The 26,837-nt window shown below is 38.2% G+C and overlaps 1 protein-coding gene across 1 annotated transcript in view; it reads right to left on the bottom strand.

Annotated features, from left to right (window-relative positions):
• Nucleotides 1-26,837, bottom strand: part of CIITA (class II major histocompatibility complex transactivator) — a gene marked incomplete in the record, with an annotated part of 62,869 nt that overhangs the window by 7,822 nt on the left and 28,210 nt on the right. The window contains 9 exon segments of the mRNA XM_072418923.1: nucleotides 3,334-3,417; nucleotides 4,434-4,517; nucleotides 6,548-6,640; nucleotides 8,383-8,463; nucleotides 11,227-11,295; nucleotides 12,673-12,846; nucleotides 15,135-16,680; nucleotides 20,838-20,891; nucleotides 22,646-22,774. Coding sequence (XP_072275024.1) covers nucleotides 3,334-3,417; nucleotides 4,434-4,517; nucleotides 6,548-6,640; nucleotides 8,383-8,463; nucleotides 11,227-11,295; nucleotides 12,673-12,846; nucleotides 15,135-16,680; nucleotides 20,838-20,891; nucleotides 22,646-22,774 — 2,314 coding nt within the window.

The raw sequence follows: 26,837 nt of genomic DNA, 5'->3' as shown, positions 1-26,837 counted from the left end.
TCACACCCTAAACTGAGGGACTGAAAAATATACATTTTTTTACACCATATATAGGGTCTAAGCATCTACAACATTGGGGTTACAAAACTATCACACTTCCCAACATGTTTAGCTTGAATCAACACAAGCCTTGTCACGTTCTATAGTAATTTGATTAAGGAGTCTATGCCCCCAGAGTAGATATAATTACCAGCGTATTTTCCTAACAATTATTTTTAAATGAAAAAGTAGCTTAGACAAGTTACAAGATGTTGTTAACAATAGAACATGTCCAGTTATATGTGACGTAATAGCTTAAAACATTTTAATATCTGTAGCCTTTTTGAAGCCATGTTCTCTCTTCATGCATGCACTGTGCATGGACATGATGGCTGCATGGTCTTTCCAAGGGTGGGTTTTTAATCAAAGCTTCCAGCCCAAATGTAAAGCAAAGTCAAGGCAAGCTGAGCAAGCTGGGCAATGGAAAAAAAGAGTAGATCCAACAAGCTACAAAGACAACAGAGGGAAAGAGGAAGCGAAGTTGTATACTGATTAGTCAAGCACATACCAAAGGACAAGTACAAAAACTTATCAGTGGTTTCATAGGGGGTAGATTGTAGTACTTCTTTGGCATCAGGATCCAACAATCAATGTATAATAATCAGATTCTAAACGATGACAGTTGCCGCAAAAATATATATTTTCTTGATAGAAAGGTAGTTTTTAGAATGGTACACATAATAATCCTCTTCATGCAGATAAAGGATAACAGATAATGGGCCTGATTTATTAAAGCTCTCCAAGACTGGAGAGGATACACTTTTCTCAGTAAAGCTGGGTGACACAGAAAACCTGGAATGAATCTGCTCCAGGACTGAAAATATTTACTAACAAATAGCAAATGGTTTTAAGAAATCCATGCCAGGTTTGCTAGATGACCCAGCTTCACCAATGAAAGTGTATTCTCTACAGCAGGGATGTCCAAACTTTTGCAATAAGGGCCAAATTTGGTGAGGTGAAAACGTGTGGGGGCCAACCATTCAGCACATACTCAGGGTTAGTGTGGGCATGGTCTGCTCGTCTCCAGCACAGCACACGCCCACCAGGGTGACATGAGGGATTCCCTGTGCACGGAGTCCAGTGTCAGTGAAAGCTCCGTGCAGAGCACGTTCTTGGAATCAGAGTTGGCGAGGTTCGTGCCCGTCCCGCACGGCACACGCCCACTATAATGACATAGGGGATTTCCTGTGTCAAAGGGCTGCTGACCGGTGGAAATCTGAACACGGGCCACAATTGGCTCCTGGGCCAATTTGGACATGCCTGCTCTACAGTCTTTGAGAGCTTTAATAAATCAGGCTCAATGTCTCAAATGTTCAACGTGTTTAGTAGTTATTAAATCCACTTCTTCAGGAGTTTTATGCACAGGGACAAAGTACAATTATAACAAGAGCAGTTAAAAATATATCTTCTGGGACCCAAATGGAAAAAGAAGCTTCTTTTACTCCCAGTGAAACAGTAAATAGGAATTATTTTACTCATGCTCACACGAAAAGGGTGTTTTTGTTCACACTGACACAAACAATGGGACTTGGGCTACGCACACACGTGCAATGGTTCTCGTTGTCCATCGTCCAAATCACCCTCCTGGTGGATCTACAGATGACGGACAATGAAGGATCTTAATGCAAGTGAAGGGCAAAGAGTGCAGCAGGGTGCCGGTCGGTCCTTCTCCCCCCTCCCCTCTCTTTAGAGCAGAAGGGTGCAGCACTCGTTCATGCATCATGCAGTCGTTTGTCATTGGAAAGGATCGTGAAAGATCCTTCTAAATTATTGCATGTGTGTACGTAGCCTTATTGTACTCCACTTACACAAACAATGAGGCTATTTTTACTCCAACTGCAACTAAAAGTTGGGACTTATTTTACTCCTACAACCAATAGGTCTTATTTTACTTTCCTTAACAGCAGTGAGCAGACTTATTTTACTCCCTCTAATACACAATCATTTCGACTATTTTACTTGTCTAACACCAGTGATAGGGATGAGGGGGTCAAGGTGGCAGTAAGCAGGTATGAGAAAGGGCCCAATAGAAGGGTCTTGTTAGAAGGGGGTTATCCCATATATATGCATACTTCTGGAATATTCATATTTATGATTAACCCATAACGCATATTTAATTATTACAATAAATATGGCCACTGACATCTTTTGCCTTGAGCCTTTCCACTGTGCATGGGTGCTTTGTCCATTCTGGGCTGGGTATATTAGAGTTTGGTATTGATGTTGATATCGTCCCTTAACCATGGACAAAGACTGGCCTTTAAATCCTATTTATTTGGACAGTACTGATCTAGCAGAAAGAGGCAATACTGCATGTTGACAGTAAATATTAATAAAGCAACAGAAAAATATTTTCTTCTGTTCTCTGCCCCATGTTTATAGAAAACTGATTATGAATTATATACATTTTAAAGAAAAGAAATACATTGCTATGAAACAGTATAGCATTATAAATAAAGACCAGAACTGGCAAATGTTTAAATGTATAGTACTATATGGGACGTATTATCTACCATATAAATACAGTTATGCATACATACAGTATACATCCTAATACAGTTACGCCTCTGAATGAAATCAAAGTTTTTGTGATGTAAAAGAAAATTATTTATTGGAGACCATCCAATAAGTAATTTCAAAACTTTCTCCACCTTTAATGTTATCATATAACCTGTGCAATTCAATTAAAAATAAAATCTGTTAGGGGAAAAAAATATAGCAAACATGCAACCAGGCTGGTTGGATTATTGTGCACACCCTTAAACTAATACTTTATTAAAGCACATTTTGATTTATTTAAGCATTCATTCTTAGGTAGGTACATGGCACATCTAGAAAATTTTTTTTAATTTTTATATTTTTTGTTTAAGATTTGTTACAATTGAATTGCACAGGTTATATGTCAAAGGTGGGGACGTTTATGAATTTATTGGGGGTCTAATTTTTTATATTACAAAAACTTTGTTTTTCACTTGAACTGTACAGGTTATAGTAAAGGTGTGAAAAGTTTGGAAATTATTTATTGTTGTCTTTTTCACATCACAAAAATTGCATTTGAACAGGGGTGTATACACTTTTTATATTCACTTGAAAATCATTTTACCATATTTTTATAAAATTATAATGTGAAATAATGTCTATAGGGCAAAGCATGTCTTGAATTGTTTTCACACCAGTGAAAGAACTAAGAATTATTCTGATGATTAGTCTTTATCTGCTCTCCATCATAACAAAAAGGGGGAGCAGCGACAGAAAAGTTACTTTAACATGAAGTATATTGTAATGTGTTCTTACTGTAACGCCTCCAGTGAAGTCATTTTAGGAAGTACATCCGCCAACTGCTCAGCTCCCATATCACAAACATTGTTGTTATATAGGCTGAAAAGTAAAAAAAAATAGATTCTTATTTCTGCCTTGTTGCTCATATTATCAATACAATACAATACAATACAACCAATACAATACAATACAATACAATACAACCAATACAATACAATACTATCAATACAATAAAACCTTTAAACCATCAAAGCTATTCAAACTATTAGGCAATTAAACCTACATCAACAACATGCACATTATCAGTGAATTGTTTACTTTGAAAACCTTTTGATATCTTGATATGATTATACTGAATACATATCATTATTGACATTAAAGGTTTATCTATTACATGGGTCATCAAACTAGGCCATTTTAGGGGTGGGCAGGAGCACACTAGGCCAGACTCTCTCTTGAGTCCCGCATTATTGGCTCCGCCCCCACCAGGAACGCCCCCTGAAGGGAATTCCCTCTCCTCTGCAATGCATACTGAGAAGAGGGAATATTCCCTATTTACCCCAGCCGGCGTTAACACTTCGGCCTCCGGGGTAAATAGGGAACATTACCTCTCCTCTGTATGCATTGCGGAGTAGAGGGAATTCCCTTCAGGGAGCCACAGCAAGAGGAGGCTCAAAAGCCGCAAGCGGATCCGGTAGTTTGTTCCGGCCTAATCCCGGTCGGCAACCCGCGGCTCTGGAGCCTGCGGGTTGCCCGCTGGCATTAGGCCAGATCAGCCAGGGGGCGTTAGGCCGGAACAAACTACCGGCTGGCACTTTCCCTGAAGAAGCCATACTGCGAGACGCACACAGGCACAGAGACAAATTTTGTTTGACTGATGAATGATGGACTATGATCTTGTCGTTCAAGGATCAGATATTTCTTTGATGCGCTAGCTGAATGTTACACTGATTAGCTTTAAACTTCTATCTACTTACCCTACTTGATTTACTTAGTTTTATCTAAAATACAGCATAAAAATTATTTTTATATGTGTAAATTTATAACAATTGACAATTGACATTTGTAATTTATGGCTGCTACATAACAATTTTGAAAAAAGTAAATAAAACTACCTTAGTGTCTGCAGTGAGCATAGAGATGGAAGTGCAGCTGCTAGTTTCTTTGTCCCCATTCCTGTAATATTGTTTTGTGATAAGCTATAAAACAAAGAAATTCTTGTTAATATATGTTTATTCAAACATTCTATAATAAATACATGCCTATGGTTCATCACTACACATGTACATTTCACTGATGGACATGTAACCAGCACATTTTACTGGATGCACTGACATTCTGCACTACTTTACTGACTAACAATGTAATGGCACATAAGACCAACACAGCATCCATTTTCTTTCTAATGACTGCCACTGCACTGAATAACTTCACCGATTGCCACTGGATTGCTACGTCTTAGTACTACTACACCTCAGCACCTGCCAGGGAATCCCATGCCACCTGCTATAACACATGGCCTTTGATAAGTTACATAAATTCCAAATAAAAATCCATTTTAATTTCAGGTTGTAATAAAACAAAACATGGAGGAGAGTGAATACCTTGTCAAGGCACTTTAGATGCAAAATGTATGCAGGCAGTTATATATTTTATTAGGCGTTGACACCACTTAGATAGTGTATCTTCAGAAGATGCAGCATACACTTCTTAGCAAAACACACTTGTAAGCAAATTTACTGTACAAAAGCTACAGCCAGTGTATACACTACCATGCAGATTGCAGGCGCAAAGTTGTTAGGAGTATAAACTGTGCAGGGAAGTAAGCTTAGCAAGTTAGACAAATTGTCACGCACGGATAGACAGGACCACTAGGGGGCGTATGGAGGTGGTGCGAGCCCTGAGAAGAAGAGTCTAAGCCGTAACCAGGTTTTCTCTAGAGCCTCTGATGGTGAGGATGTTGAGCTGCTGGTTACGGTCCATAGGCACACCAGGGTGGGCAAGCATGGTACCAAATCATAAAGCAGAAGGATAGTCAAGGAAAGCCGGGGTCCAGGCAGCCAGCAAGCAAGAGAGGTCAGGTCACACGCAACGGGTCAATAGCCAGAAATCCAGGAGACAGACAGCAATGACACACGAGCCACTGCAGGCACAGGGAACACAGGAGACACTGGAAGCAACAGGAGGTACAGGTGACTCAGGGATATCCACAGACAGACAGGAACACAGGAACAGCACAGGGAAGTTGGCTGGGAACCAATGGACAGGACAATGAGGGGTTAACACAGGAGCTGGACAGAGGAAACACAGGATTAAACAACAGGTGAACAGGAAATAGCTCACAGGACTAGGGGCTCAGCACCAGTGGAGACTTGTTGCACGAACACAGAGTGCAGTGTGTAAGCTAGCTAAATAGCCAGGGATGATCAAGGCTATCTTCTGATTGGCCAGCAGATTGGACAGAATAGATAAAGCTTGGAAACAGAGGCACACCCAGCGTCAGAACAGCCTGCATGCACAGAGAGATGTCTGCGCTTTAGTGAGGAAGAGGTAAGTGTGACACATTATCTTAAAGCAGACCTATCACCAAAAGTTTTACTTTACTTTAGGTAGACAACCATTTTATGTAAAAAAAAAAATGATCATCTTTTATTTTTTAAGGCCAATTAAAAATAAAAGGGGGAGGAGGGAGCCCCTCCCCTTCTGTGTTTACCGCTGTAGCGGTAAAAACTGAATAGGAGTGCAGAGCCTCCGGGCTGCTCATGGGCTTTTTCCAGTAATGGGAAAAATGCCAATCTCACACATGTGCAGTGAGATCAGAACTCTTTCTCCCCCATTTACACCAGGCTGCATCACACCATCTTATGCCTGCACAGATTGGGTGAAGAAGCCAGAAAAAAAAAAATAATTGACGATGATGGCAGCACCCGGAACTTTCTTTGCACGGGTACCATGGTGGATTCCAGGACGGTGCCGGACTCATTTGAAGAAAGCTCCAGAGGGATCTGCAGAAATTTTTTTATAAAACTTATTTCACTTTTAAGTAATGTTCACACTAGTGTTAACGTTAAATGCTAGTACCTACTGGAAGAAACAATTATTCACAAAGCATTCTTATTACAAAGCTTGTATTGGTAGTCATATCAGGCCTATGCTAAAGGCAACACACCCCTACTAAATGTCTGTGACACACTTTTTAACATTTTAAAAATTGTTAGTTTATGCTTACTCCAGTATTTGAAGAGTCTGTAGCTTTGGAAATTTCTCCACAAGTTTTTCTACGCCTTTATCACCAATGTGATTTTCTGTAAGGTTACTTAAGCTGAACAAGACCAGAAATTACACCATCAGTACTTAAAAACTGACTGTCACACAGAAACTTTAAAACATGTGTTTTAAGTTTGTAACTGACCTGCAACAAACATTCATGTAAAGTTGGAATATTTTATCTTTATGTATGTTGTGTGTCAAAAGTGCAGAACACAATGAAGCTAAGGCATCAGCATAAAAGCCAAGCAACTTACATTTTGAGGTCAATTGTAGTCAAAACAACAGGTTGTCTGTCTAAGGGGCAAATATTTCATTTCTTGATTGGTCATCATGACCTTTTCTGATCATTGATGGAAACATCTTCCATATCAAAGTTTATTTTGCACATTTACTTATATTACATAGATAACGTACGTAAGTACGCATTATTGCCATCAACATTTCTTAATCCCTAAATCCATATATAAATTTTTGGAAACAGTGGAATAAAATAATGGCACTTGCATTTTTTTTTCTCAAGTAATAGGTGCACAAATGTTTAATGTCCAGCTGATTAATAAAAACCATACCAAGCCACAAAATTGCACTCACCTTGAATTAGTAAAAAAAAAAACTACAATAGCCAAAAATGTACATAGGTGATGCATTAAAACCTTTAAAGCTTAAAGAAAACATTTTAATGGTGGTCCTAATATTGTCTTCTAATCTAGTATGTGCCAAGCAACCTATAATATGTTGTGAAAAGAGTGCATCATTGTTTTAGTCATGTAGAATACATATGCATATGGATATATGAGTGGGGGCTGGGGTATTTAAAAACACAATGTTCTTTTTTAACATACATTATTACTTTCACAGGGGAGTTCATAGGGCCTAAGTATTTCAAGGATCACTGCATGCATGGGAAATAAGGGAGCACCAGATGCTTGATCTCATAGCACTCTGCACCTAAACTATGTTCTTATGGTGCCAGGTAGTGTTGGTGTTCGAATTCGGGTTGTCCTTTTATTCGACCCGAATATGACTGTTCAAATTCAAATAGACCCGACCGGAAAAACAAGGGATTCGACTTTCGAAATTGTGTGTAAAAATATGTGTAAAAAAAAAAGGCTTTATTGTTAAAGTAATTTATTGAATGTGTATAATATGTGTAACTAACTTTTATTTTTTTACAGGTTATCCAACAATGACCGGATGATACCCACGGCTGCATTCATTCTGAGCACAGCCGTGGGAATCCTCACGAGTGCCTCCAATCAGCTGTGACTGGGAATTGAATTTTCCCCCCCTATAGACTTTAATGGTGTTCAAATTCGGCGTTCAATAACCTGAAAAATATTGGGCTATTCGATCGAATAGCCATCGAATTGAACACTGAGCTATTCGACCAACACTAGTGCCAGGCTCTCAAGGAAAAGAGGTAAGCCTAGAAGGGGAAAATTTGGTAGAAGTGGAGAAAGCAGAAAACTTTCTCTTTCTGTAAAAGTGATTTTTCAAGAAAAAAATATTTCCCACTGTATTTCTTATAGGGAAGCCCCTGAATTGTGTTTCAAGTGTGTGCCACTATTACAGTTTCTTCTAACATTCCCTTGACAGCTAAGTTATATTAAAACTATTAGATATAAGATATTTACATTTTTATGTTTTACTTTGGGTACATTTATACAAGTGTCATTATTTTATACTTTTTAGACTTGCATACTATAATTTGGTCCTCTGGTAAACAAATAGCATATTATTTTGCATACTATAATTCTGTTCTCGAGTTAACAAAATGCATGTTGTATTGCTTACTCTAACACCTGTAGTTTAGGAAGTTTTGGAAGAATTTCAACAAGCTTCAAAAAACCATCTTGTCCATTTTTCTTCCCCAGTCTACAACATAAGAAACACACCAAATCATATTATTACATGTGAAATTGTGTATTTAACTACAACATGTTTATTGCATATTTTAATGAACAAAGTTAATCCACACTGTTTATGTTCATAACTACTAATATTTTAAAACATACTCACTGCTTCTACTCATAAGCAGAAAAAAGCATGTTTATATTGTGCTTGCTCTAGAGCAGTGGTGCCCAACAATTTTTCATCTCAACATTTTAAATCTGCGGGTCACAATGGAAATAAACATTATAGATGTATGTTAGAATAGTTTTATTTTAAAATTAAATTAAATAGAAACGTTTTTAGTTAGCGTAACCTACATGCACCAAATAAAAGTAATGACAAATCAAGAATCTCTGCAATGGATACTTCTTGGATCATCTTCAGAGCCCTACATCCTGAGAAATTAGGGTACACAGAAGGTAAGTGGCCAGCTATATGTGACAGGGTAGCACGGTATGATAGGTATAGTTTTTCTGTGATATGATGGTGCTGCAGCAATAAAGTTTTAGGGGGAATTAGCCTCAAGAGTCCCCCACTTATCATACATTTTATTATACCTACAGCTCCCCTTTCAGGAGAAATTGGGATTCAAAGAACATAAGTGGACATTTATATGTGACAGGGCATCATGATATGGTAGGAGTGATATCACTTTTAGTTGGGGGGGGGGAGGGCGTCCCCCACTTATCCTACATTTCCCTTTCCTCTACTGTTAAAGAGATATTGGGGTTCACAGAAGGTAAGTAGACAGCTATGTGTGTCAGGGTAGCACGGTGGCTCAGGGGATAGTACGTTGGCCTTTGCAGCACTAGGTCCTAGATTCAAATCCCAGCCAGGACACTATCTGCATGGAGTTTGCAGTTTCTCCCCATGTCGGTGTGGGGGTACTCTAGTTTCCTTCCACATCCCAAAAACATGCAGTTAGGTTAATTGGTTTCCCACTAAATTGATCTTAGACTACATTAATGACATATGACTATAGTAGGGACATTAGGTTGTGAGCTCCTTTGAGGGACAATTAGTGCCATGACTATGGAGTTTGTACAGCGCTGCGTAATATGATGGCGCTATATAAATACTGTGTAATAATAATATGTGTGTCAGGGTAGGACAGGTATAGTTTTTCATATCCTGGTATGGAGCCATAGTGATGAAATTTAAGGGGGAGTTAGCCACAAGAGTCCTGCACTTGCAGCTACATTTCCATTTTCTTACAGAGTAATTGAGACTTATAGAGAGTAAGGGGATAGCTATGTGTGACAGGTTAGGCAAGATATCATGGGTATAACATTTTAATCGAGAAGGGGTTTCCAGTTGCCAACATCCCTCTGTTCCATAGAAATTGTGGTTCACAGAATGTAAATGTTTGTGCAAAAGACAGCTTGCCAGCCGCTCAGTCCCTCGCACCGCAGTGTCCGCAGATTTGACTCCAGGTGGCAGAGAGCGATACTGAGCGTCTCCCCCTAGCCAGGGTTACATGGCATTGCAACCTCACCGCCAACCTGAATGCAGCCTTGAAGTTTTGTGAACTTTAGGAGCACAACAGCGCGCAGACAGGTGGCAGTACCCTAATGTTTAATGCCATGAGAGTGGCCCTCAAGGGGTCCCCAACATGCAAGCTCAATTTGGGGACCCTGGTCTTGAAATAGCCCCACTTAATGTGAAAGTATTCCTAAATGTTGTTAGGATTGTGTGCTTGTGACACCATATCCGGCAACTTGTTAGTGTAAAGGGCTTAAATTTGGTTTAATAGCAGCTCTTTGGGACCCTTGTGTATCCTGAAAATTTCACATGTCCATGACAGTCAGTGTAGGATCTGGACCTATCTGGACCATGTCTATCATCACTATAAGCAGGACATGACCGGATATGTACATCGAATATATCTAAAGCTGAAGTTTAATGTACAGCGCTGCGTAATATGTTGGCGCTATATAAATCCTGTTTAATAATAATAATAATAAGTTTAATCTTTACTTTCAGCATATAGGTAATGTCCACATGTCATTTATAGTATCCAGGATTAGTAGGACCTAAGTCAAATGAGATAAAGGGGAAGGCCAGAGTAATGCTGGGAGGAAACTAGCTAGATAATGCTATAAATGCAAGGCAGAAGGTATGGCTACAGTTCAAGTTTTGTGCAAACAAAAACTTAATGGACACATTTGACGCTGACCTTAGAAATATTCATTATTTATTGTAACACTTAATATTGTAAAACCCTAACCAGCACAAAATTGCTCACAATAATTCTAGTTTGTGATGCGTGTGTTAAAGGAACACCTTAGGCAGAGGAGAGAGAAAGAAAGAGAAAGAGAGAGAAAATGGTATCTCGTTTTCTCAAAGGAAAAGAATCTTACACAAAATGTAATTAGTTAAAGTATCAATGTTGGCAAGTGCTTTATAAATAAATAAATAAAAAGGCGCACACATAAAAAGGTGGAATTTAGGCGTGAAAATGACTTTGTTGCTTGTGGACCGGCACCTATGAAAGGCTAACATACGGAGATTGGCCCATCCATTGCTTGATGGCCTCTGATATACAGAACTTTTAACAGTTCTCTAGTTAAGTGATTGAATATTAATTTATTGAATATTGAATTTATTTTCACTGAATTGCTTTTGGTGGATTAATACATTGCTTAATTCACAGCAAAGTGAAGCAGTATAAGAAGCCAAAAAGAAACACTGCTAAACACTGTAATATTACTTCCACTTCTTACATTTATTACATTTGTAACTTACCCAAATATGATACTTTTAAGGTTTTTTACAGCAGGGATTTCTTTGACAGCATCTATTGACTCTGGTTTGCTAAAATAAAATAATACATTCAAAAAATGCACTTGTACAACATGAATATAGTAGGTAAGGTAATATTTTCAAACACCAATGCAGAAATATAAAGATATATACTGGAATATAAACGAAGGTACCTACTTGTTCCTGAACAAACAGGAAACTATATTGTCTTGAATATAAACACGGAACACAAAATGCTGCTTTAACCGCTAACATTTAAAATAATAATAGAAATCCAATAAAATTAATGTAATAGATACATTCATTCTGTGTTTATTTATCTTTTTTTCCCCCAATTTTTACAGGTTTAAATATTTTGTGCTTTTGACTTGGTTATGATAAGCCATTTGCACTTAAATTAAGTGAGTACAAACGTTTTAACAATAACCTGCAAAGGAAAGAATTTGTTACTGTTATGCAAGCGGGTGTGGACCCACTGTGCCACTGACTGGGTATGCTCCAGAGGGGCGTGACTAAGCTGCTACCAGGTCTTGGCTAGAGCCTCTGATGGTGAGGATAGGCTTGGGCTGCGGGGTAGCTGACAGGTGCCACTCCAGAGCAATCCCCAGGCCAGTGGCAGCTGACCACAGGAGACAGGAAACCCGGTGCAAGCACGGAGGGGCTTGCGTGGCCAAGAAGTCCAGAAACAAAGATCCAAGGTCAGGGTCAGGCCGCAATCAGGCAAAGTCCAAAAACGTAATCCAAAGTCAGGGTCAGGCAGCAAACAGGCAAAGTCCAAAAACGTAAGCAAGGTCCGGTACACAGCAAAGCAAAACAGAGAAAACACCTTAGCACTGAGAGTTGAGAGTCTTCTATCTCTCCACTAGGAACACTATTGAGCATTTGGGTGGTGGGACACATCCAATTTATTGAGTGACCCTACAATTTAGTACAGGTCTGCTCTCCTCTTAAACAAAATGACAATGCTCCTAAAAGCCCAGAACAGACAGACTAAACTAAAGGATATTGAATGGCCTAAAGCCTATCTCACCCAAACCCTCTAGTTTTGAGTGGAAAACGTTTCATAGCAGAAGAGAGCAGCTGGTAAATTGGCCATACATTTGGTTGATGGCTGTAAAAACCACGTAAACACACATGAAATGGCATGGACAACTCATAAAGGCTGCTGGTTGTTACCCCTACATTATTGAGGTGGATACGTTTGTGTGTGTGTGTGAAGGGGGGGTAGGTTTGCATTGATTTGGCTATTGAGTTTGCAATAAATGGCCAAAGAAACATTATTTCCCATCAATGCTTTTCCCAAACATTAAAATATATAAAATCATATAAAATCTTACACCTATTGAAAACATTGCAAAGTGTATGGCTGTCTGTACCGGAGAAACTGTACCTCCCAATGGGACCTCTAATAACAAAATTTTGCTTTACCTGTTACAGATGTCATGATGAATGTTTACAAGAGCAGCCAGGTCAGAGATATCTTTTACATGCTCCACTTTGAAAGGCTCCACAGTGAATTTCCTAACACACTTTTTTAGCGCAGCATAATTTTGTTCTGCTAGCAATTTCTTCCAGAGGTTTACAGTATCACTGAGTGAGGCTCTGAAGAGAAAAATATATAACGTTTTCTAAGCAATTTTTTCATTACTTGTACATGAGTTATAATAAAGTATATCTAAATCCTAACTGAAAGACAATTTGTTTTCTTAGGCACTGTGTAGCATGAGCACAATATTTCTTTTAGAAAATACTATTTTCACCCTTTCCATTTTTAGTATGTCACTGCTCCTTATTTCTCAATGCTATTTATAGCCATTTCATGTCTAAATTAATTTACTCCAGTGAATGCAAGCTTCTTATTTATTGACCACAGTGGAGTGTGTCTGTATTGAAGATGCTCCCAGAAGCATATTTTATAGTCACAGGATTACAACACAGATGATCAGATGGAAGACAGGAATGGGATGTTGCCAAAACAGGGTTAAAAAACAACTTTGACCCCATGGAAAAAGCAGCAGAAAACCACTGTGGTGGTTTCACATACAGTATTTGCTAGTCAGGAGTGACATTGTAATACAGTTGGTGATACAATGCAGAGCTACCACCTTGAAAAGTAAAAAAAAGTTTTAAAAATAAAAAAAATCTAAGTCTATTTATGATGACACTATGCTCCTTGCAAAATGTGCCCACTTTTTATTTGCAAAATGTCCTTATCTCTGGTGAGTTTACAAACAGTAAATAATTATATTGGTGGTTTGTAGTATGTTTATATAAATAATGGAGAAATTTGCTATACTATCCTGGCATCAGTGGTCATTCTGCAGAAGGTGTTGCTGATACTGCTGATAGTTGGTAAGGGCTCAATATCCTGATAAAACTATCCATAGACTCCACCAATTTCCCATATGTATCACAGATATCAGTGTGGTAAAAAATTAGAAAATGCTAAATATATTCCGTTTTTTAGCTCTGGGTACACAAAGGAAATGGGTCCAAGTCAAAATTGCTAATGGCAATGTCACTGCCTTAAATGAGCTGCAATGGTTTAAAATTGATATGATTGAGAAACAGTTGGACAAAATTAGGGTTAAAAAGTACCAGGACCTGATGGATCACATCCACGTGTCCTCAAAGAGCTGAGCTTAGTTATTTCAAAGCCATGGTTTCTAATTTTTAGAGACTCATTAATTACTGGCATGGTACCAATGGATTGCCATAAGGCCAATGTGGTTCCTATCTACAAAAAGGGAGGAAAGTCATTACCATGTAACAACAGACTGGTAAGTTTAACGTCCATAGTTGGAAAAAGGTCCTAGAGAGTTTGATAATGGACCACATAGAGGAGTTTATGCTAGAAAATATTATTATAAGTGATAGTCAAAAAGGATTCAAGAAAAAACTGAAGTTGTTAGACAAATTTACTCTCTTTTTATGAGGAGGCAAGTAAACAGGTAGACAGTGGAACAGCAGTTCATATTGTGTACTATAGATGCACTTTGCTAAACCAATCGACATTGTACTCAACAGAGGCTTAACATGCAAATTAGGGTCAATAGGTTTAGAAAATTCCATCTGTAAATGTATAGAGAACTGGCTTGAAGTCCACATCCATAGAGTAGTGAATAATGATTCATACTCTAATTGGTTTTAGGATTATTATGGTGTACTCAGGGTTCAGCGTTGGGACCTTTACTGTTTAACATCTTTATAAATGTTTTAGAGTTTGGGATTAAAAGTACCATTTCTGTGTTTGCAAATGACACCAAACTATGTAATGGAATTAAGTCAATATAGGATGTCTATAACCTACCTGGATGTACTGTTTGATTGGGCAGCCAAGTGGCAAATGACATTTAATATAGATAAATGTAAAATGATACACTTGGGGGCTAACAACATGCATGCTTCATACTGTCCAGGGGGAATACATTTGGGGGAGTCAGGAATGGAAAAGGATCTGGGGGTTCTGGTAGATCATAGACTTATTAACAGCATTCAATGCCAAGCTCCAATATCTAAAGCTAGCAAAGTACTTTCTTGTAATAAAAGAGGAATAGACTGCAGAGATGGAGACATAATCCTGCCCCTGTACAAAGCATTGGTCAGACCACATCTGTAATATGCAGTCCAGTTTTGGGCACCAGTAAACAAAAAGGACATTGTGGAATTGGAGAGAGTGCAGAGAAGGGAAACTAAACTAATAAAAGGAATGGAGGAGCTCAGCTATGAGGAGAGATTAGCTGAACTGATATATATATATATCATGTATATATATATCAGCATGTTATTTTTACTTTTCAACATCTTTAATGCCACAGCTAACCCCTGACAACATAAAGACATATTTCTGAAAATAACTGTAATTAATATAGATATAAAGGTAGACTGACCTGAATGATGTAATGCTTTTTAGACAGACAAGTTCTTGCAGCCCTTCTTCACTGATACCAGTCTTCCTGAGATCCAAAGATAATTTTACTTTAGACTTCTTTAAAAAGTGCTTTAACACAAACACATCAGGAGGAGTAATTCGACTGTCAACAAAGGAGAGGTTTTCACTAAACGTTGAGGCCAACCACTTAGGGAGTTTTGTGGAATGTATTGCAACCATACAGTGAAGAAGTTCAAGTAGTTTATGAGAGCAAAGCTCACTAACTTTTACTGTTTTAAAGTATTCATCAATTTTCTTTTTTGCTTTACAATGCTTGCCAGGACTTGAATCTTTATAATACAATAGTCCAACCAGTAATCTTCGTACCATGTCCGGACAGTTTTCCTGATTACGTCTTTTTTTAACATCTAGTGAAATATACCTGACCAAGTTGCTGTCGCTCATATTTTCGAGTGCATGCTGAGCTTTATAAAAACTTTGTACCAACCCATAGGGACATTTGTGCTTCGGCAATTCACATTTCTTCCTTTCGTCATATTCTAACTCCAAACCAGAGGAATTTACAGCAGCATATTCTTTTAAAAGAGCCATGTTGTGATATCCTGATAGCCGAGATGAATTATCTAATATGGTAAAGAACAATGATGAAAATGATAAGGCTTTGTTTGTAGTGTTAAAATTTGATTCTGCTAATAGGCACATACATTTACATATGAAAGGTATATAACAGTAGCTATACAAATACTGATGATCTTTAATCCATTCCAGTACCTTTGCGTGATTTGATTTGGCCTTAAAGTATTCTTTGATGTAGCAATCTACCTGTTGGGGTGTAAAACCCATTATCTCAATGATTTGGTCCACCTTTCCCAAATACTGATTGAACTTTTCTTTGGGTCTTGCAGTTATCAACATGGCACAGCCACGTAGCAATTTCTTCTGGAAAATACTGGTAAATATGTCCTGTACTTTATTTGTTTTGCCAGCCAGTAGTATAGTAGGCAGACTATGTATTAGAGTTTCTGGGTTCTGAAATTCATCAAAACCATCAAATATAAGAAGAACTTTTTCAGGGTTTCTAAGAATGTGCTGATAGATGTCAGTGTTTTTCTCTGATGAACTAGAAGACAGATGAAACAGAAAGTCTTTTAGACTAGATTGTTTCTGCGTATCTAGACGGCCACATTCATAATAAAATATGAAGCTGAACTGATCATATTTCCCATTCGCCCAGTCATGGCAGATTTTCTTCACAAGGACTGTTTTACCCATTCCTGAGTCTCCAAGTAGTGCGATGATTCTATTCTCAAAATCTTTCAATCCCTTATTGTCAAAAAGCTTCCAAAGCTCAATTCTTTCTGTTTGTTTTTCAGCCGAGTCATAATTGATTAATACCTTTTCTGCTGTTTTGCTAACAACTTTTCCTGTTTTGGGGTTAATTCTACATTTTAAAAGCTCAGTATCAAAATATAAGTTATCACTGTTCATTGCAAAGGCTTCTCTGTACCGTTTCTTCTGTAACGCTTGAAATTCATTCACACGTTCTTGAAAAAGAAAAGTGATGATTGTTATTTATTAACAACAAAATGAAAACTCAGTTCAGTAAATAATACACGGGAAAACTGTTTTTTATCTCTTTGCACTAGTCAGAATGTATACACAGTATTTATGGGTAATGCAGATAAGTTGTTTAGCAGAAATATGTTTTTGTTTTTTTTGCCAGTCTGTACTTTTTGCTTCTTCAAGGCTTATAGGACACTTGGATGAGTTGAAAAAGTATGAAGCAATGAAGATCATTAGAATAAGATTTTTATATGCACTGTAAAATATTCTTGTTTGAGTTCATTTAAAGAAAGAAAATCTTATACTTTTAGTTATTCTAACAGTTTTAAGAGGAGTGGATACTGTCAAAATGTAAGCTAGCCCAGGATAGTCCACCCTGCTACTAGCACGACACATTTCTGTAAGTAGAATATAATAAACATAGAGGGGACCCTTTATTCCTCAGTTGATCTACAGAATTTTTTTTTACAGTAAGTACCAAAATCCTATTTTTTCTCATCCATTTTTAGATATGGGAAGGATTGGACTTTAGGTATATAAATAAAAGAAAATCAGTTCAACTGAGGGGTGAGCAACACAGCTGTCAAAACATTAAAGGCCCCAGGAATATGAAAAAACTCAGAGGCTGGATTTTTTGCAGCAAAATTAAATATAATCATAGTAAGAATTAGGTAAATCACTAGGCTCTCTCCTCCTTCTCCTAGATCTTTCCTCTGCTTTTCACACTGTTGACCATTCTAATCTAAATGATGCGCTCCACTGGAATCAGTGATACTGTTCTCCTTTGGTTTGCTTCCTTTCTGACCACTCCTTTCAGTGGTAATTCATCCTCTCCTCCCTCATGGTGTTCCCCAGGGGTCGGTGCTTGGACCAGTTCTCTCTTCTCTGTACACCTCCTCACTCAGTAGTCACATATCCTCCTTTTTAAGTATCATCTGTATGCTGTTGAAATGGAAATCCACCTGTCCACCCCTGACTTGTCCCCCTCAGTCCTGGATAAGGTTTCATGCTGCCGGTCATGGATGTCTGACAGATTTCCGAAACTCAACCTGGGTAAAATCTCCCTGTGACATACTGTATTCCTATTAACAACACTGTTATTCGTCTCTTCCCTCAGGCACACTGTCTTGGTGTCACCTTCAATTCTGCCCTCTCCTTTTACCCCCCCATATTTTGAACATTTCCAGGTCCTGTCACTTTCACCGGCACACCTTCTCCAAAACTTGCACCTACCTGTCCCCAGAGACAACCAAACTCCTTGTACACGCTCCTATCATCTCTCGTCTGGACTACTGTAACCTCCTCCTCTCTGGTATTCCACTAACCCGACTCTCTCATCATTATGAATGCTACAGCCAGACTCATCCATCCATCCCACCGCTCCTCTTCTGCTTCATCTCTTTTTAGTTCTCTTCATTGGCTTCCATTTCACCTGAGAATCAAATTCAAGCTCCTGTGCTTTGCCTTCAAATCCCTCCACAGTTCTTGTCCCACTCAACTTTCTGACTTTGTGAAAAAAATACTGCCTTAGCCGCTCTCTTCACTCCTCCGGTGACCTACTAATGACTTCCTCACTCATAACCTCATCACACGCACGGCTCCAAGACTTTTCTTGGGCTGCCCCCACTCTCTGGAATGGTCTTCTATGTCCTTTTCGACTTGCTCATACTGTCGGCTCATTTGAAATAGCACTCTAAACCCATTTTTTCAAACTTGCCTAGCTGCCTTCTTCTGTGTCTTAAATCCCTCACTACTCATCCACCAATCGATATCCCCATCCTATTGTATACTGCTTCCCAACTTCTTAGATTGCAAGCTCTTTCGGGCAGGGCCCTATTCTCCTCCTGTGTCACTGTTTGTGTCTGTCTGTCATTTGCAACCCCTATTTATTGCTTAATATGTTGGCGCGATATTAACAGTGTTTAATAATAATAGTTATAATATTTATGTGTTGTCTCCACAAGAGACCAGTAACTGTACCCTGGAACACAGTATGTAAAGCTGTAGGAATAAGTAAAGTTCAAGATATATGTCTCCATGAAATACATGAAAGTCATGTATGTAGATGCCCACAATGACTAACAACCATTCCTTTACTTTGTAAAGTAGGGGTTTACTTTTCAAGCTACAAAAGGTTTACCTGAAGATTGCAGACTGTGTTACCCTGGTTCTGCTTTTAAACAGACCTTTATTTGGGGAAAAGGGGGGGTGGGGTGGGATGGGATGTCTAGATGTAGATCATGCAGGAAAAATAAAACGAGGAGCTAGAGATTTTTTGGCCCTTTCCTTAGGCTTCTTCCGAGGAGGAAAGCAAATAGTTTTGCCACTGGTGGCTTCCCAAATAGTCGTATGAAGCATGGATCCAAAATAACATTGTCTATAGAACACACTGTATATTACAGGCTCCATAGACTAAGATTCCACAAACAAGCACCATAATAAGCGTGCTTTATGCATTTATATAGACAGATGACCCATGTGGGAGACATCACAGCTGAACTGTAATGCTCCACCCATTAGTTCCATACATTCCAATTCCAATGAATTTCAAACTTGTTGATGAGGGATGTGCTGGATAAATACAGAGTGAACAACTCTTACAAAGTACAAAATCTTAACTGGAACAAATACATTTTAAAATTTTAATTAGGACTAAGGGTTGTAAAATTGCCTAAAAAGTCCATATGAGAAGGTATTTTTGCATATTGTTTATTCATGGGAAGTAAGTAACTTGTTGATTTATGACCCATGTCTCAAGTAACAAATGTTAGTTGTTTGCAAAGTAAGGTGGACATTATTCTAGCACAATCTTAATACTGGTGGTACAAGGGGCAATCCTAGGCTGACATTTTTTGCCAGTGTCCAGTCCTCTTGTAGTGTAACCCAAAGGTAGAGGAGTTCTTACATATTATACCTATGACAAATTAGAATAACCTTCATATTGTGTGCAAAATGTACATGCTCATGTTGTGTCCCAATCCATCTTCATCCCAAACATCTCTACAATCTCTCATTGAGCTTGGTGAGTGTGATCATACGGACTTTTCATCCATACGCTGTATATTGTAGGGTTTAACTGAAAGCTATTTAAAAGTATGTTAGACTATTTCTCAAGAAAATATAAAGCTCTTAGGCTAAGTCTACACAGACTTTTTTTTTTAAACGCCTGTAAATGCCCCTACCACCTTTGAATGTGTTTATGGAAGTTTATACAAACGTTTAAAGGCGTTTTAAAATAAGCTAAAAATGCTTATAATAGCCCATATTGCCTCTATGGGAGATTGTAAGTGTTTCTAGACAATTAAAAACTATACTCAAAAATCAAAAAAAAAAAAAAATAAAAACACTTACCTTCAATCCCGCAGAGCAGTCTAATCACTTCGGGGGTGTCCAGCATCGGGTCCCGCGTCTTCTTGGCATCCGTCCTGGAGCCAGCGCTCTAGGTGCCGCCATCTTCGTCTTTTCTTCCGGGTTACTCATCCTACGTCACCCGACCCAGGCGCGAGATTGGGTGATGTAGGATTAATAAAAAAACTGCCGATTTCACTGCGCATGCGTGAAATCGGCAAATTTTTCTCTTTAAGCTAAAAGGCTCCTTGTGCACACATCCAGGAACCCAAGTGGCTCCCAGGATGCGCGACGTAGGTATCCCAGGAGGCTTTGCGCTCCCATTCATTCTCGACTGCCTCGGCGGCCAAGAATTAGAGGGCGTTTTTTTTTTTTTGTTTAAAATGAGGTTGTTGCACATAAAAAAAAAAAACAACAGAGTTTTTACCTTACATAAAAGGGTTCTCTTTTACATACCCTTTTATGTAAAGTGAAAATTCTGAGTTTAGGTACGCTTTAAAGCAGACATTTAAAATGTTTAGACTCTAAACTCCTTCATTTGTTTTCAGTGTATTATATTTATAAATGCTTGCAAATGCTCCCAATGATTTCAATAGAAGCGTTTATAAGCAGTTAAAGCATTCTCCAACGCTCAAAACTGCCCTGGTGTGGACTGGCTCAGTGAAATGCACAGAAATTTCAGACATGAGCTTAAATCACGGGGGAAACAGTCAGTGAAGGCTTAGTTAGGTAAACAATGAAGTGTACAAAATTCCCTCGTTATACATAAAAAGTGCAGTGGTACATTTACCATTCATTATCCTTTCCATTTGAACAGGTATGGTATTCTCCTTGGTGCATGTACCTATTTCAGAAAATAAAATGAACATGCATGTTAGCAGAGTTTAAATTTATCAGTAATATAAATAAGGCCAAAATGCTCTCCCTAATAAGGGAATTTAGTAGATACCTTCCTCTCTAGGACACAGTGGTGACAGGAAAGTTAGTATGAGGAATATCTTAGCATTGTAGGGGACGAGGACATACCGGATAGTGATAGCTTTAGGAGAAAACTTTAGGGATGAGTTCTTAAATAGAGTAGCAAACAGTGGCATGGGTAGCAGAACATATGTATTTAATAGATTTAAATCTGGAAGTTTCCTTCTGATAATATTCCATTTAAAACTGTCAGGAAAAACAAGAGAAAATGGCCCATCATAAAGTGGAACGAAGGTTCCACTTAAAAAAATTGACATCAGACAGGGCTTTATTGCTAAAAGGGACAGGCAATATCTTTCTGTAAATATAAAATGCAATACATACGTAGTTCATGATCAAAATATTTATCAGATAAATTCTTTAATGACAGAAAATTTAATATTTGTACATTGTAGCTTTCTTTAAACAAAATGTAATTAGTTGGTGGTTCTGATTCTTATACACAGTGCTTTACAGTCCAGTTACAGCTTTTGAGTCCATAGTCATGCCACTAACTGTCCCTCAAAGGGGCTCAAAATCTAATGTCACTTGTCATCAGTGAATATTAGATTTGGGTTTTTTTAAAAATTTTTTAAAAGACTTAATAAAGCTCACAGTAAAGCAGTTTTCTGATTTCCCAAAAAATCTAAACAGCAAATACTTAACAAGAACCCACTTCAACAACAATTAAACCCTCCCCAGAATGCTTCAAGACTGTCTTCCACACTGCTACAATGGGCCTGATTTATTAATGCTCTCCAAGGCTGGAGAGTATACACTTTCTCCAGTGAACCTGGTGTGATCAAGCGAACCCGAAATTGAATTTTTAAGGTATTGGCTATTTGTTAGCAAATGTTTTCAATCCTGGACCACATCTGCATCATATAAAACAAATATTTTGCTTTGTTATATTTACTATCCTAAAATCATATTTTCCAAACAATGAAATTGCAATTATGAACATTAAAGTCCAAATCAAAAAGTTTAGGTGATTGAATACAATAAAGTATATATTGTTTTCAAGACGATATAGTAGTAATTTATTGAAGTGCATCTAGTAGTATTCAGAACAGAAAACATATCACAAAATTTCTGTAAACATACCCAAATACGTATAACAAAATACAACAAAATGGGTCAATAATTTACTGGTAGAATTGAATTTTCAGAGTAAATGATTTTATGACACTACGGGGAAGAACATTTATAATAATACATTAAGGATAAATGAAACAAAAAAGGATAAAGTCTCCTACTCACCAGTCAGACAGAATGCATAAAAATATTAAAAGCATAAGACATGCCAAACCCAGAGCACTATATGATATTACCCAATTATGGGAAGATTTTTATATTGATTTATAATAAAGCTACAATATTTGTTTTGTAAGAAACATTGTGGCAGACAATCTTGAGGTGTCTCGGTGAGGGATTTATTGTTGTACTTTGATCTCTATATTATAGACATTTGGTCTTCGGCTTAAATATATATGACATTGTGTGTTCAGCCAATAACCCATATAATGTTTGTTTGTTAGGGGTTGCAAATAATATACAAACTTTGATTACTTCACACACAAAGGTATTCACAAATAAAAGTTAACCAAACACAGTATGTATTACAATGGTAAAGGAAAATACCTGCTACAAGGAACCGACACATGGAAGTTGCTTCTGGTAAACTTGGCAAGTAAACTTCTGTTGGAGCAAAAGGGCTGGAGGAACAATTCCTATCAGGAGATGATGGAATACTTGTACTTGTAGAAATGTCTATTTGAACAAAGTATAGTATGATTTAATGGACAATTATTAAAAACAACTATGTTTATACAAATAAATGCTTTTCTCTAGCAGTTTACCAAGGAACTTTGACATTACAAGCTAGTGTCGACACTCACTGATTCAAAGTAATTTAAGGCAATAGGAAAGTTAACTTTCTCTAAAATGTCAACGGGACTTCTCATAAGGGATCAAAAAATTGCCCTGTAAAATGGACATATTCATATTCTGGTTTCATTGGGGAAGGGTGCTTGGCAGGCAAGAAATACCAAAGAATGAGATGTCAAAGGCCATTGAAATAAAACTTAAACCCTCAACTGAAACCCTGATTGGTAAACTATATCTTACTGTAGCAATCTATGCACAAGAAGGTGCACACTTCTACATTCCTCTGGGTTTATTCAATGATGATGGAAATTCCACTAAACTTTGTACTCTGCCTGCAATAATTGGTCTTGCACCAAGTGGAAGCCCAGGATTCCTCCAAAGATTCCTCCAAGGCCCACTTCTCCAGGGGAAAAAAATAGCAACTTTCAAACACAACAAGGGACCAAAGTCACCACTGCATTTGAAAAAGGAAAATTTGTCATCAACAGTTCCATTTTTTTAGAGGAGAAACCTCTATAAAAAAAAAAAACCCTCAGTACCCAAATCTTGATAGTTCAGAGGTTCAGACAGGATGGAGAAAATTTGTGGTAGTTTTCAAGAAAACCAGAAAAAACAGTTTTTAGGCATTGCCAAGACAATTTTCAGGGCAAGCTGGAAGTCCCAAGCAGAAAGAGAGAGTTGATGATGTGATTGCTGAAATTAGTTCACCATTTTTTAAATAAATTAATCTAATGCAGCTAACACATCAAGCTTTTTTTTTTTACTTTCTTTTTGCGTGGTGAACATGTTTTAGGATGACAATGCTCACTCACTAAACTGTATCTTTAGAGAAGTACAGTTGTCACCCTAGGATGAATATGTTAGGACTATAGAACACATTTGCCGCTTCTCATGTTTGTAATGTAGACGTGAAATGTTCCCCGTGTGGATAGAAGGTTTATAATGCTGCTAATTGCGAACAAAAGCAGAATGAACATAATCAACAGGTAATTTCTACCTATTAAACAAATATAACAAAATATAGCAAATTTTTTTTCATATTAACATTCTTTATTTAAAGCAAAAAACGACATGACAGTACACTTACATTCCAGTACAGAATACAATATGCCTATCAAGAAAGATAGTTGTATGCGATGACAAGCTGCGCAAGTAGTTCATTCTCTGCAACAAAGTATGTTAAAATTTATTCCACTCCTCTCGATAGTGCTTACTGCTATTTGGTTGACAATCTGGGTCTAGCGGTTCAGGTGTGCTGGGGGTGAACTCCAGCTGGGTTATCGGCTCCTAGCATGTCCCAAGTCCCAGAAGAGTGGAAAACCATCCCCTATATGGCCCCATACAATAGAGTATTTAACTTTCTCCACAATTTTGACTGGTGTGGAGTCCTCCGGCTGTAGCCACTTATGGGCAAGGTGTATGAGGTTGTCCTATCTTCCAGTTGCAAAGACGGTGAGACAACCCTCCACATGATCCTCATGGGTCATCTTTTGCAGGAAGGCTTGGCAACTGGTGCTCCGCTGTGCTGCTTGCTACCTGTGGTTTCCTCTCAGACACAGCTTGCATCTGATTCTGCAGCTGTAGGGTAGTCTCCTGAAGCTCTCTCCTTACAGCCTTAATCACTTCCAACAGCAACTTGTTTGTTTCCTACTATAATGTAATAATGTAGCATTATTTGCTGTTGGTTGGTAGTGGCAAACTGAGGGAGAGTATTTGCCTGCACCAGCTGCTAATCAGCTCCTCAATGCTAACAATCTTTAGCAGTCATAACCAAACACAAATACTTTTAAAGATGCTGTCCCTCTTTTCATATAAGAAAGTACTTTTACATGTACTGTTCCTTTAAGGATCTTGAGTCCAAGCACTAAATAAGTTACGAATTCTCCCCCTGAGCTGAAGCTTTAGCGGTTTTTAATCACCAGCTCAGTTTGGGAGAAAACATGGTCCATGAGAATGGGTATTCACCCACCCCGCTCTTGTAGCTTTCCAGTGAATCGGGACCCAGTGCATGGTTTGAAAGGACCTTAGTTAAAGAGCGAAGTTTCTTAACCTAAAAAACATGCTAGTTTTACTAGAAATTCTGAAAGTATTCAGACCCCCTTCAATTTTGTTAGGTTGCAGCTTGATGCTAGAATTTGTTTAAATTTATTTTTTATGAATTTTTAATCAGTAACCCATAATGTCAAAGTGAAAACAGAATTTTTAGACAATTTGGTAAACTGAAATAACATATTTACATTAATATTAGGACCCTTTTTAGCACATACTTTGAACCAGCTTTGGCAGCAACTTCAGCCTCATTTATTTTTTTGTGTATGATGCAACAAGCTTTGCACACCTGGATTGGAGGATTTTCTGCCATTCTTTGCAAATTCTGAGAATACCAGAGAATCTTGTTCCTCACAGTCTAAAGAACTTTTTTGCAAATTCCAAGAGGTTTCTGTCTAGCCACTCTGCCATAAAGTCTAGACTGGAGGAGGGCAGTAATTGTGGTTGTCCTTCTCAAACTCACTCTCCAGAAAAGATCTCTAGGGCTCAGTTATCATGTTCTTGGTCACCACTCTCACTAAGGCCCTTCTCCCTCAATTGCTCAATTTTGCTAGGGGACTAGCTCTTGGAAGAGTATTGGTTGTGCCAAACTTCATCCATTTGTGAATTATAGAGACCACTATGCTCTTAGAAACTTCAGTGCAGCTAAAAATTGTTGTAGCCATTCCAGATTTGTGCTTTTCAGCAATCCTGTCTACGAACTCTGCAGACAGTTCTGTTGACTTAATGGCTTGGTTTTTGCCTTTTAGAGGGACATGTGAGCATCTTTATCATGTTCAATCAATTTGATTTACATGTAGACTTCAATAAAGGTGCAAAAACATCTCAGCAGCAATCAAGAAAAATGGGAAGCACCTGAGCTAAATTTTAATCCATTGGGGCTTGACCGGAAGTGGTCCCGGATGGTTGCTTCTGTGTAGAACTTTGTTCCATCACCAATTGAGGAATAGGAAAATGCAACTCAGAAGCTGAAATTCCTGTACCACTAGTTTGCCTAGACCCCAGAAAGAGACCAGGTTTCATGAGAAAGAGGAAAGGCTTTCAGCATCTGCCCCAGCTCACAGATTTCTTCCCGGGCCTCATCCCAGACACAGATCCAAGATGGCACCGCAGCTCTCCCGCACATAGGCATACTAGGGGAAATATTATAGCACCGCATGATTCTCACCCCAACTACAACAGGAGCTCTGAACTGGTATTTGCATCTACAGACTCCTCCACAAATAACAGCCATATGGATCCTACATTTACAGATTATCAGGTGAGATATAATACAAATATCCTTGGGGCAGAGCTGGGAATAGAGGATCAAATTGACAGCTTTCCTACCTTTAACCAACCAGTATCGGACACCTCATAAAACAGCATACTTGTGTCCCTAAGAAGCTCTCTACATAAAGAATTTCTTTCTATGATGCACCATTTCCAATCTCATTTACTTGGGCTAGGTCATAGAATTGGCCATGTAGAAGATAAAATGGGAGAATATGTTCAGGCATACTCAGGCAGCATTGGCAGACTTCCATGATACCTTGCAGGATGTATTTTAATTGTCCACACAATGCAATTAAAAATAGCAGACCTTGAGGACAAATCCAGCAGAGATAATATAAAATTTAAAGGGACTGATGAAAACATTTCTCAAACTGAATTGATACCTTATTTGCAGCAGTTCTTTGCATACACTAAAGAGGGAACTGATTATTGACAGGGCTCACAGGCTGCCTAAACCCTCTCACCTCCCAGAGAAAGTACCCAGAGACGTCATTGTCCAAGGTTCACTTTTTACATGTTAAAGACTTCCCCATATCTTTAGACAAACAATGGAACTCTCTACCTGACCCTTACTCTATTATCACCCTGTTGGCAGACCTTTTGGCTACTACAATCACAGAAA

This window comes from Pyxicephalus adspersus, chromosome 7 (assembly GCF_032062135.1).
Source record: "Pyxicephalus adspersus chromosome 7, UCB_Pads_2.0, whole genome shotgun sequence".
In the NCBI taxonomy this organism is placed as follows: domain Eukaryota; kingdom Metazoa; phylum Chordata; class Amphibia; order Anura; family Pyxicephalidae; genus Pyxicephalus; species Pyxicephalus adspersus.
Note: the sequence above shows the minus strand (reverse complement) of the source record. Positions and strands in the feature narration are given on the sequence as shown.